Here is a 13,484-nt window from a genome sequence, read left to right as displayed (position 1 = left end):
AGGCAGGTTACGCTCCCGTAGTCGACTCTTTGACCGAAACATGCAAATCTAAACGTGCACAATCCCCCATTCAGGCCCGCATCGGCCCGACATGGACCAGCACGCTCTCACCCGCTCACACACACTCCATCCCCATCGCTCACACACACTCCATCCCCATCGCTCACACACACTCCATCCACATCACTGCACATAGCATCCTCGTGATGTCGGTGTCGGAAGTGCATTTCTCAACGCCTGTCCACTTTTCATGTGCGCCCACCTGGAGAAACACACCCTCATCAGTGGTGTTAGTGCACTCACTATGTCAAGTCAAGCTTATTTGTGTAGCCCAAAATCACAAGGTAGTCCCGAAGGGCTTCACAGTCAGTACAATGTACGACAGTATATGACACCCTCTATCCTTGAACCCTACCGTAGTGTGTGCTGCTCACCCGCATCCACATGTGCACTCACCTCAACTGAATTGCACTTTTCACTGAGCTGGGGCAGTTCACGAGAGCGGTCAACTATCCTTGCATGCATTTTTTATGTTCACTCAGACATGCCTTACTTCCTCTGGTAAAATAAAGGACTCTGGTCAAATACAGAATATCTGTCCCGCCAGTCAGATGCACTTCCTCACCCCGGTTTGTACATCCATACACACCATTAACCATCACGTATTCACTCCCCTGCGTATATCCTCATGCTTCATGCACCGCCCCCTATACTGCTCTGCACCCGTCTTTCCTAAAGAGCACTGCTCCGTCCTGAGGTAGCGTGAGCCGTCCTGTATTATTACCCACACGTCCTGAGGGTTTACCGAGCCCGTCCTGAGGGACACTGACGTGCCCTGAGGTGCACCGACTTATCCTGAGGGGCACAGACCTGTCCTAAGGTGCACTCCATGGCTCCGAGGAAGTCGGCATCGCGGAGGCCGTTGTGGGCCGAGCTGATGTCGTGGAGCTCAAAGCGGAGCCGTTGGACCTCCTCAAAGTAGAAGTCCACCAGAAAGATCTTGGAGAAAACCGGGTTGATGCTGCTGCGGATCACTTCCGTACGGTCCACCTGCACACAGGGGTGAGACACATGTGTAAGCACATGCACGTATTCATATGCATGCGAGCGAGAACAGAAAAATGGACGCACATGCTCATGCAGACACACAAACACACCTCAGTTGACCCCTTTATGTATTTTTAGTTCTCTTATTTGGGCGGGGGGGGGGGGTTTCTCCCCCCATTGTATCCGGCCAGTTACCCCTCTTCTTGGTTTAATGTCTCATCCGAAGGATGGCATCTCCTATAGCACAGCGTCCCCGTCACTGCACTGGGGCACTGGGGCATTGCCCCCCCCATTTTTCTCCCCAATTGTACCCGGCCAATTACCCCACTCTTCCGAGCCGGCCCAGTCGCTGATCCACCCCCTCCACCGATCTGGGGAGGGCTACAGACTACCACATGCCTCCTCTGATACATGTGGAGTCGCCAGCTGCTTCTTTTCACCAGTGAGAAGTTTCACCAGGGGGACGTAGCGCATGGGAGGATCACGCTATTCCCCCCAGCAGGCACCCCGACCGACCAGAGGAGGCGCTAGTGCACGACCAGGACACATACCCACATCCAGCTTCCCACCCGCAGACATGGCCAGTTGTGTCTGTATGGACGCCCGACCAAGCCGGAGGTAACACGGGGATTCGAACCGCCGATCCCCGTGTTGGTAGGCAACGGAATAGACCGCCACGCCACCCGGACGCCCCCTTAGTTCTCTTCTAGCTCGTCTTTTTCACAGAGTCTCATGTGACTACATCGCTAAAGAATCAAAACTTGTTTTGTGGTGTAGGAAAAACATGTGGATGGAGAAAAAAAAACATGCTTTCATTTCTACTCAACACGTCACTTTTTGGAGATACAAAGAGTTCGCACAACAACGCTGCCACATAATGATGCCTTCGGTGTTTGCGGTATTGATTGCAAACCTCAGCATTTCAGAGGTGACTCTTCAGCAGCACAGCAATTACCTCAAATAGCTATTATGTTTACCGCCGCCAGCTCGAGCACAGAGAGTATGGATTTTTGTTCTTTTTTTCCCCCAGCACACTGGTTTTTTGTTTTGTTTTGGGTTTTCTTTGTGTGGACGAAACGCACAGAAGACAACATTTGAATCACTGATCTCAGAAAACTTTCTCTCTGGTCACTTAAAGCCCAACGCAGTAGAAAGCCAGGCAGACTTCTCTCCCAGCACAGCACAGATAAACCGGCCCGTATCAGCACCACCAACAAGGTCCCGCTGCTGCTGCCGATAACCCCGTGGCACGCAAACACACACTTGCACCAGCACACACAGACAAATGCACACACACACACACACACACACAAGCATGCACACACACACAAGCATGCACACACACACGAGCATGCACACACAAGCATGCACACACACACACACACACACACACAAGCACCAATTATAGAAAAAGCATACAAGAAAACACAACTATGGACCCACAAACACACAAACACAGATTTTGGACTCATTACAGTTTTCTACTAATCTCCTAAAAGAGCTGGCATTTCATGAAAGTAGCAATGCAACATGAACACGCACGCACACACACACACACAAAACCCTCAACCCTCTCTTTTTGCTCACACACACACACACACACACACACACACACACACACACACACACACACACACACACACAAAACCCTCAACCCTCTCTTTTTGCTCACACACACACACACACACACACACACACACACACACACACACACACACACACACACACACACACACACACACACAGTATCTTGACAACCCTTGTCTCTTTCTCTCTCCGCTTGTCTCGAGCTCTCTCTCACACATACACACACACACACACATACACACAAAACCCTCAACCCTCTGATTTTGCTCATACACACACAAACACACACACACACACACACACACACACACACACACACACACACACACACACACACACATAAACACAGATATCTGAAAAGGGCTCAGAAATGGAGTTGTGTAACTAGATGAGCGGCAGTGTTTCTTCAGAGGACTTCATCAGAACACATGAAGTGTGAGGACAGACGATGGCGCTCACAAAGACGCTTTTCCAGGACAGAATCTGCTCAGCTGTGCCCGGACAACACGGGCCTGAGCCCCCTGGACACCACATGTGTATATACAAGCCTGGGATTACTAGAATGTGTGTGTGTGTGTGTGTGTGTGTGTGTGTGTGTGTGTGTGTGTGTGTGTGTGTGTGTGTGTGTGTATTACATTGTGTGTGTGTGTGTACCTACACACAGGGTGTTGTGATGCGTCTAGTGCAGCAGTGTGTAGTTGGAGGGAAGGTGCATGTGTTCTTCCAACCCGCTTGTGTCCTTCCTGCCCTTAGCTTGCTGCCGCTGGCTAGCCTTTGTGGTGAATAGGGAAGCATCCTAGCGTGTAAGCCTTCCCTTGCCAGTACATAGCCTCTCCTTCACCAAGACTCCTGCCAGGCCTCCCCGTGGCCACACGTGGTAACTGGGGTCTTGCGGCCCCAGGCTAACTTGGCAGGGGATCTCGGAGCAGCAGTGGGCCCCAGAGATATGGTGTGCAGGCCCACCCTGGTGGACATGCCCTGGCACCTATCAACCACTGCCCCGCTGCCTTGTGGGTGAGTCTGGAAGACATAAGGCTAAGGGAGCTCACCCCAACAGAAAAGCAAGCTGTGGCGGCACGCTTCGAGGTGGTTTCCGAAAAACTGGATTTCCGGCAGCCCCCTGCAGTTGTGTGGAGGTGCCGGTCGTCTAGGGATCCCCCTTGCCATCGGAACCATCTCCTCTACAATCAAGTCATGTGGCGTTGGGAGAAGCGCACCCCCCATGCCACTTTAAAAACCATCTCTGCGCAGGTATCTTCTGCTATCTGAGTCCTCAAAGGACCCACAAATAGAAGAAGATGGTCATCATCGGGCACCATGGACAACCAGCAAGCAAGCAAGTGTATTACATAGTATTTAAAAGGAGAGGATGCTGTGAGCATACGCCTTTGTCCCCCTGATATTGGGGAACTTGAAAGGGGGACGCCAACTCCTCGTTGACCTTCTACCGCCACACTTTCCTTTTCTTTTCTTTTTTTTGGGCTCTTTCTCCCCATTTTTCTCCCCAGTTGTATCCAGCCAGCTACCCCACTCTTCTGAGCCGTCCCGGTCTCTGCTCCGTCCCCTCTGTCGATCCGGGGAGGGCTGCAGATTACCACATGCCTCCTCCCATACACGTGGAGTCGCCAGCCACTTCTTTTCACCTGACAGTGAGGAATTTCACCAGGGGGAAGTAGGGCGTAGGAGGATCACGCTACCCCCCCCCCACCCAAACATGCGCCCCGACCGACCAGAGGGGGCGTTAGTGCGGCGACCAGGACACACACCCACATCCGGCTTCCCACCCGCAGACACGGCCAACTGTGTCTGTAGGGACGCCCAACCAAGCCGGAGGTAACACGGGGATTCGAACCGCCGATCCCCGCATTGGTAGACAACGAAATAGACCGTCGCGCCACCCGGACGCCCCCGCCCCTCTTTCCCAGAGAGAAGAGGGATGGCGACATTCTCCACCAACGTTTCTCTATTCAAGTTACTGTAGTGTATTTTGACAAGGGGGCGTGGTTAGAAGCCCGTCGTCGGGTCACTGGACGCCGCCGCGTCCCGGAGCCGTGCGGTACAACCCGCTGCACACGGGGCTCTCGGGACGGACCTGTGCCGAGGCCCGCCTCGTCACAGTGGACTCACATCTCACTTGATGTCAGAACAGCTCAAGAAAAGCTGTGGCCTTGAGTCAGACAGCCTGTTTTGGAGAGGAGTGAGGCGTTTTGCGGATGAGCAGATGGAAACTCGCTGCTCGTTTTGTACCGTTTCAAGGTTAAAACGAAAAAAGGTGTTTGCAAAGACTAATGCTGAGTTGCTCTTACTTACAAACTCTGTGACTTTCGGACGCTTTTGGGGGTTTTTGTGACATCTGCGGCGCCGTACGGCACGAGAGGCTTTACAGCACATCTCGCAAGCAAAAGCTCGTGATTTCGGGGGCGTCCCGGTGGAGTGGCGGTCTATTCCAATACGGGGATCGCAGGTTCGAATCCCCATGTTGCCTCCGGCTTGGTCGGGCGTCCCTACAGACACAATTGGCAGTGTCTGCAGGTGGGAAGCCGGATGTGGGTATGTGTCCTGGTCGCTGCACTCGCGCCTCCTCTGGTCGGTTGGGGCGCCTGTTCGGGGGGGGGGGGGGGGATAGCGTGATCCTCCCACGCGCTACGTCCCCCTGGTGAAACTCCTCACTGGCAGGTGAAAAGAAGCGGCTGGTGACTCCACATGTATCGGAGGAGGCATGTGGTAGTCTGCAGCCCGGATCGGCAGAGGGGGTGGAGCAGCGAACGGGACGGCTCGGAAAAGTGGGGTAATTGGCAGGTGGGGAGATAAAGGGGGGGGGGCTCATGATTCTGTGCAGGTATTTAGCCAGCTGTGTATTCAATGCTGTGTCTGTGTAATTTATTGCCGTCTGTTGTTTAAACTTTAGTTCCTAATTAGCATATGCTGAGTTGGAAAGTGGCTGAAGCGTTAGCCGTAAAACGAGTCTGAAAATACACATTAAATCTTCTCAGACCGCTAACTTCTATATGAGTGCACCGCCTATAAAAGTTCTAAGTGCCAGGTTGTAAAGCGAGAGAATCATAATTAAACGATGAAAGTAATAACGATATAGCTTGCGACAACATGCTACTATCTATACCATCATTGGAAGAGAACACAAAATCGCGTTGTTAGTAATACCTCTGCTGCACTTCACATGATGCGGCCTGGAGTATGCAAATTCCTCATAATAGCTTACATGATATTAGCCCACTAAGGCTGCCTTCCATTCAAAACCAAAGGAGGACTCCTCCGTTTTACTAGTATGGCATCTACTATTACTTTCGGCTGCTCCTGTTAGGGGTCACCACGGCGGATCATCCGTTTCCATCTCTTCCTGTCCTCTGCATCTTCCTCTGTCACGCCAGCCACCTGCATGTCCTCCCTCACCGCATCCATAAACCTCCTCTTTGGTCTTCTTCTTCCCTGGCAGCTCCATATTCAGCATCCCTCTCCCAATATACCCAGCATCTCTCCTCCACACATGTCCAAACCATCTCAACCTTGCCTCTCTTGCTTTGTCTCCGAACCGTCCAACTTGTACTGTCCCTCTAATATATTCGTTGCTAATCCTGTCCCTCTTCATCACTCCCAATGAAAATCTTAGCATCTTCAACTCTGCCACCTCCAGCTCCTCCTCCTGTCTTTTCGTCAGTGCCACTGTCTCCAAACCATATAACAAAGCTGGTCTCACAACCATCTTGTAAACCTTCCCTTTAACTCTCGCAGGTACCCTTCTGTCACAAATCACTCCAGACACTCTTCTCCACCCACCCCACCCTGCCTGCACTCTCTTCTTCACCTCTCTTCTGCACTTCCCGTTACTTTGGATAGTTGACCCCAAGTATTTAAACTCATATGCCTTCATCACCTCCACTCCTTGCATCCTCACCATTCCACTGTCCTCCCTCTCATTCACACATAGGTATTGCGTCTTGCTCCTACTGCCTTTCATTCCTCTTCTCTCCAGTGCATACCTCCACCTCCCCAGGCTCTCCTCAACCTGCACCCTACTCTCACTACAGATCACAATGTCATCCGCAAACATCGGTCCCCCTAGTATGGCATCACAGGTCAATTGTGGTTCTTTAGATGTGAGAGAAGGAAAGAGAGTTGTATAGATAGATGCTTTTTTTTTGTTGCTCTAGTCATACTTGAATTATGACAGCTTGATTATCCATTCATTATCTGAACCGCTTATCCTGCTCTCAGGGTTGCGGGGATGCTGGAGCCTATTCCAGCAGTCATATTCACCTTTTTCAATCTTAAGAGCATCCCTTTGTAAAAGAGATGGGCGGAAAGTAGTAGCAAAGACATGCGGGTGTTGCTAGAAAATCCAACACAAAATCATTGACAGCACATAAAATTGAAAAACTCACCCCTTCCATTTTTATCCTTGGTGAGTTTTCTTTGGTGGGACTTTAAAAAAAGTGTTTTCTTTTTAGCTATGTCGGTGACTGTGTGAGCTGTCATTTCATCTAAATCTAAATATTTGTTTACCAGCAGAATGTGCAGTTGCACATTTAGAGTGCTCGTGTTACACACTCTCTCTCTCTCTCTCTCTCTCTCTCTCTCTCTCTCTCTCTCTCTCTCTCTCTCTCTCTCTCTCTCTCTCTCTCTCTCTCTCTCTCTCTCTCTCTCTCTCTCTCTCTCTCACACACACACACACACACACACACACACACACATGGAAATTATCCCCGGTCTATGCCTTTTTGTCTCATTTCTACTCCACCTTTTTCCGTTTGGTCCCACACCTTTACAGGAGCAGCACTGCCACAGCTTCAGGACATGTAGGTGCACCACCCGTTGCAGAAGGAAGGCCCTAAGTATCATGGAGGACACCATCCACCCAGCACGCGGTCTGTTCTCCCAGCTTCCCTCAGGACAATGCTTACAGAGCATCAGACCAGCCGCCTCCAAGACAGTTTTTACCCCCAGACAGTCAGAATAATGAACAGTAGGCACCTTACATAACATCAGTGATTTATTATTTTGTGGGATTTCTGATTTTACTTATTGTTTTTTTATTATTTGTTATTTCCATATATATATATATATATATATATATATATATATATATGAATTTCAAATTATTTTTCCCCCTCTTTCACCCCAATTGTACTTGGCCAATTACCCCACGCTTCCAAGCCGTCCCGGTCGCTGCTCCACCCCCTCTGCCAATCTGGGGAGGGCTGCAGACTACCACATGCCTCCTCCCATACATGTGGAGTCGCCAGCCGCTTCTTTTCACCTGACAGTGAGGAGTTTCACCAGGGGGACGTAGCACATGGGAGGATCACACTATTCCCCCCAGTTCCCCCTCCCCACCGAACAGACGCCCCGACCGACCAGAGGAGGCGCTAGTGCAGTATCAGGACACATACCCACATCCGGCTTCCCACCTGCAGACACGGCCAATTGTGTCTGTAGGGACGCCCGACCAAACCTTACATATAGTGTTAAGGGCTGAGAGAGCCGGGGGACATGCGTTTCATTGCATTTGATGGTACTACATGGTACTTTTTATATGTATATGATTGATAAAGTGAAACTTGAACATTACCTCAAACCACTGGCCGTGTGACTGCATCTTAAGAACGACGCAGGGGTCGGGCTTGGAGAGGGCATCGCGGTCTGAGATGCCCCGGCAGGCCACTCTCAGCTCCACCTTGGTCAGACATGGAGAGCTGATGAAGCCCAGCGTGGCCTCTGCAGACTCATAGATGTTACTCATGCTGGACACACACTCACACACTGCAGGGAGGGAGGGAGAGAGACGGGGAGAGAGAGAGAGAGAGAGAGGTTAGTTTGGTGTGAATATATGTGCAGACAGACAGATAGACAGACAGACAGATAGATAGATAGATAGATGTTCTTTTAATAAGAAGTGAAGCACTGACAATTCTACTCGGGCTTTCCACGGTTTTCCGAGACTTTCTGGATCCAACTAAAGATTTCCTGCACACTGTGGTTCATGTGAACTCCTGTTTGTTCCGACTTGAGCAGATGCAGTGGCCCTGACTAAGCAGACAGCAACCAAACTGTTCAAGGTCAGGACTCTGAAGCCACTAAGCATCAGCCAGAGTTGCTGAACACACACACACAAACACAAACACACACATGCACAAACAACCACACTCACACAACAGAAAAATACAAAAATGGAGAAAATAAATTCAAGACAGACACATGGAAATGGTTGTACAAATGTGCAAAAAACATGACGGTTTATACACACACGCACACACACATGCACGCACACATGAACATGCAGGCACATACACACACACATACTGTCTTGCTGAGTAATTAAAACAAAACACAGAGTCCTCCTGGGGTTTTAAGGGTGAGGACACACCTGAGTGTGGATGGACAGAAGGACAGAAAATCAATTGATGAGATTTAGCCATGAAAAAAGGCCCATTCAGCTGTTTTCTATTGCAGCGGGGTTCTCAAGTGTTTCTTCTCACCGAAAAGTCCCGAGGCCATGGATTCGCATTTCAAGAGATTTTGTCCTGAGGGCCTGCATGTAGGACAAATCTTGTTCTTGATATTTTAGAATTAAAGAGCAAGTAAACACTTCTCTTTATCTCGTCTTTTCTCTGAACTCACATTGATAGAGACGGCAAAAAGGGATGTAGGTGTAGAGGACATAGATGGAGGTGTCCATGTATACAGGATATAAAGGGGTGTAGATGTAGAGGACATAGATGGAGGTGTCCATGTATACAGGATATAAAGGGGTGTAGATGTAGAGGACAGAGATGGAGGTGTCCATGTATACAGGATATAAAGGGGTGTAGAGGTAGAGGACATAGATGGAGGTCTTCATGTATTAAGGACATAAAGGGGTGTAGAAGTAGAGGACATAGATGCAGGTGTCCATGTATACAGGATATAAAGGGGTGTACATGTAGAGGACATAGATGGAGGTGTCTATGTATACAGGATATAAAGGGGTGTAAATGTAGAGGACAGAGATGGAGGTGTCCATGTATACAGGATATAAAGGGGTGTAGAGGTAGAGGACATAGATGGAGGTGTCCATGTATAAAGGATATAAAGAAGTGTAGATGTAGAGGGCATAGATGGAGGTCTTCATGTATTAAGGACATAAAGGGGTGTAGAAGTAGAGGACATAGATGCAGGTGTCCATGTATACAGGATATAAAGGGGTGTACATGTAGAGGACATAGATGGAGGTGTCTATGTATACAGGATATAAAGGGGTGTAAATGTAGAGGACAGAGATGGAGGTGTCCATGTATACAGGATATAAAGGGGTGTAGAGGTAGAGGACATAGATGGAGGTGTCCATGTATAAAGGATATAAAGAAGTGTAGATGTAGAGGGCATAGATGGAGGTGTCTATGTATACAGGATATAAAGGGGTGTACATGTAGAGGACAGAGATGGAGGTGTCCATGTATACACGATATAAAGGGGTGTACATGTAGAGGACATAGATGGAGGTGTCTATGTGTACAGGATATAAAGGGGTGTAGATGTAGAGGACAGAGATGGAGGTGTCCATGTATACAGGATATAAAGGGATGTAGATGTAGAGGACATAGGTGGAGATATCTATGTGTACAGGATATAAAGGGGTGTAGGTGTAGAGGACATAGATGGAGGTGTCCATGTATACAGGATATAAAGGGGTGTAGATGTAGAGGACAGAGATGGAGGTGTCCATGTATACAGGATATAAAGGGGTGTAGAGGTAGAGGACATAGATGGAGGAGTCCATGTATAAAGGATATAAAGAAGTGTAGATGTAGAGGACATAGATGGAGGTGTCCATGTATACAGGATATAAAGGGGTGTAGATGTAGAGGACAGAGATGGAGGTGTCCATGTATACAGGATATAAAGGGGTGTAGAGGTAGAGGACATAGATAGAGGTGTCCATGTATACAGGATATAAAGGGGTGTAGATGTAGAGGACATAGATGGAGGTGTCCATGTATAAAGGATATAAAGGGGTGTAGATGTAGAGGACAGAGATGGAGGTGTCCATGTATACAGGATATAAAGGGGTGTAGAGGTAGAGGACATGGATGGAGGTCTTCATGTATTAAGGACATAAAGGGGTGTAGAAGTAGAGGACATAGATGCAGGTGTCCATGTATACAGGATATAAAGGGGTGTACATGTAGAGGACATAGGTGGAGGTGTCTATGTGTACAGGATATAAAGGGGTGTAGATGTAGAGGACATAGATGGAGGAGTCCATGTATAAAGGATATAAAGGGGTGTAGATGTAGAGGACAGAGATGGAGGTGTCCATGTATACAGGATATAAAGGGGTGTAGATGTAGAGGACAGTGAGGGTGGTGTAGTACACCTCCTCCCAGCTTCTCATAAGTCTCCCAGAGAGTTTCTCTGGATAACGCTGGCTTGGCACCTTTCTATTCCATTCATGTGTCTACCATGCTGGAGAACACGTGTTGACTAAATCACATAGGTCTCAGTGTCTTTGATGCCCCTATATGATGTAGATCACCACCTTGTTGTGGTGGAGAAGCTTGCATGCACCAATGATCCCAAGAGCTATGCTGCCCGGAGCTTGGCTCCTGGTAGGGTCACCCAAGGTGGACAGGTCAAGGGGGAGGTTCCAGACGAGGCGCGATCCGGCAAAGACCTCAACAGCAGAACTGGTCTCCAGGTCACAACAGCAGTGAAGGCGGATGAAGGCTGCAACACAGGGTGGTCCCCAATCATCTTGGTTCTCCATGCCATTGGACTCTGGCCACCTCCTCCCAAGGACGGTGTGGTGGCTGCAGGAGCATCAGCCACTCCATGTAAAAAGCTGTCACGCACAGGCGTCCTCCAATTATGTGGCTCCAGGATTGCCCACCTGAAGACCCAGAGGGACCCAGAGGGAGGACGGTCATACTCGACCCCGAATGACCGCTGATGATGGTGATGATGATGATGTAGTTAGTTCAGACTGGGTTGATCATAATGTGCTTTTCCTTGGGCCTTAAGAAAAAGCAAATTTCCCTCTAAAGTGGTTGTGTCACGCATCTCGTGTTTTATCGAATTTATCACAAGGTCTATTAGTTTTACCATCCTAGGCCCAGACCAGCATCTTCTCAGCTCAGACACTGGTCGAAAAAGTTTTGCTGCCCCTGCAAAAACTGTCCACCGCCTACACTGTGCATGAAGAGAAAATAGTGATGACATTGACAACTACCATTAGATTAATCATGCTTTCGCACTCTCAGCCAGGCATACATTTTAGTGACTTCACATGCGAGGAAATCTGATTATTCCTCAAGTTGCTGAGAGCCGGGAAACCCACTCGAACAGCCCCGGGGGGTCCTCGCCTTGGCCTCCATTTTGCCATCGGAGGCACTATTTTGACATCCCCTCAAGAATATATTCATGCCCTTAAATTAACGATGCCACAGGTAAAATGTTCCTGCTAAAGTTGTCCCCGTTCTCTTCTCCTGGGGTCCGACCCCCTGTAAAACACAGGAAACGCCTTAAGGCGGAAAACCATCGTCGGCGCACCATTTAGAGGAAATACTGGAACATGTGAAGTTATTTAGATGGAACAAAACAGCAAGGATGTCTCGTTGATGCTGTGCAATAACTTACATTCAACTTGCTTTCTTGTTGTAGCAAAAAAATAATTCATGATTCCTGTAATTTATTATTATTATTATTATTATTATTATTGCTACACCCAACACATTTATCTAAAAGAGTTATCAGTAAAGCTCACATTCTCCCAAACCCATATTATCCAATTGACACCGTGTTACAGCATTATACAATTAAACTGGCAACACTGCGTTAAATACATAATTCATCACTAAATGCGCGGCTCTCGCGTCTCAGATGCAGCCGTTCAGGTCCGGTTAGTGCCGAGCGGAGGTTTACATTTGGTCGGGTATGCTGGATGGTACTGAATATTAATGCCGAGGTCTAGTAGTATCATCCTTGGGGAACTAAGCTCTTGGAACTGGGTCTGACTCTGACCTGAATCCTCTCTTTCTCTCCCTCTGTCTCCCTCGCTCTTCCCTTCTACCACTCCCTTCCCTCCGTCTTCCATAATTCATGTGCCATGTGTGTTTAGTGGTGATTATTTTTAGCTAAGCAGGGTGACTGGCAGTGTACAGAAAAGCGAAAGTGAACAGAGCCACTGGGCAGGTGTTTGAGTTACAATGCTTCCTGCATGTTGCCGCTGTGTTGATGTATGTTTCAGTGTGCGCCCTTGTATGTGCAGGAGCACACACCCACACCCAATCTGCCCTGGGTGCCTATCTCAGTGTGTGTTTGTGTGTGTGTGTGTGTGTGTGTGTGTGTGTGTGTGTGTGTGTGTGTGTGTGTGTGTTTCATAGTGGCATTGTTCCATGACAGTGTGCCTTCTTGTATGCTGTGTTCTTTGGCTATGTATAAAAGAGTGTGTTTGTTGGTGTGTGCATGTGTGTATTTGTGCATGCTTGTATGTGTGTGAATGTTTGTGTAAGTGTTTATCTGTGTGTGTGTGTGTGTGTGTGTGTTTGCCGCAGATGCCCGTCTGTTCCGCTTGACAGCAGATGAACTGATAGAGATGGCGGATGTGGGAGATTTATGCTGAGATAGAAGCGAGCTCTGTCATACAGCCTGCGCTTTAGGGAACGCGCTAGAAACTGACATTACAGTACGATGTCAAAACCTGGGCTGTCTCCTGCTTACTGCTCATTGACACAAACGTGATGGGGAACCATCATACACTTCGGGGATGGCAATCCTCTGACAACAGGGAGGTAACTTGTGCTCAAACAGATGTCCTTTATAGACAGTTCTGCTCTAATTCTATGCAACTTTTCCTG

General features: G+C 48.7%; 1 protein-coding gene across 1 annotated transcript in view; it reads right to left on the bottom strand.

Annotated features, from left to right (window-relative positions):
- The window catches only part of cpne4b (copine IVb), a 38,476-nt gene extending 30,081 nt beyond the window's left edge, over positions 1-8,395 (bottom strand). The window contains exons 1-2 of the mRNA XM_056297822.1: positions 8,222-8,395; positions 871-1,050 (exon numbers count right to left, since the gene is read on the bottom strand). Coding sequence (XP_056153797.1) covers positions 871-1,050; positions 8,222-8,392 — 351 coding nt within the window. The 5' untranslated portion in view covers positions 8,393-8,395. The remainder of the gene's footprint in view (positions 1-870; positions 1,051-8,221) is intronic.
- Between the last annotated feature and the right edge of the window lie 5,089 nt (positions 8,396-13,484).

This window comes from Lampris incognitus, chromosome 18 (genome assembly GCF_029633865.1).
Source record: "Lampris incognitus isolate fLamInc1 chromosome 18, fLamInc1.hap2, whole genome shotgun sequence".
Taxonomy (NCBI): Eukaryota; Metazoa; Chordata; class Actinopteri; order Lampriformes; family Lampridae; genus Lampris; species Lampris incognitus.
Note: the sequence above shows the minus strand (reverse complement) of the source record. Positions and strands in the feature narration are given on the sequence as shown.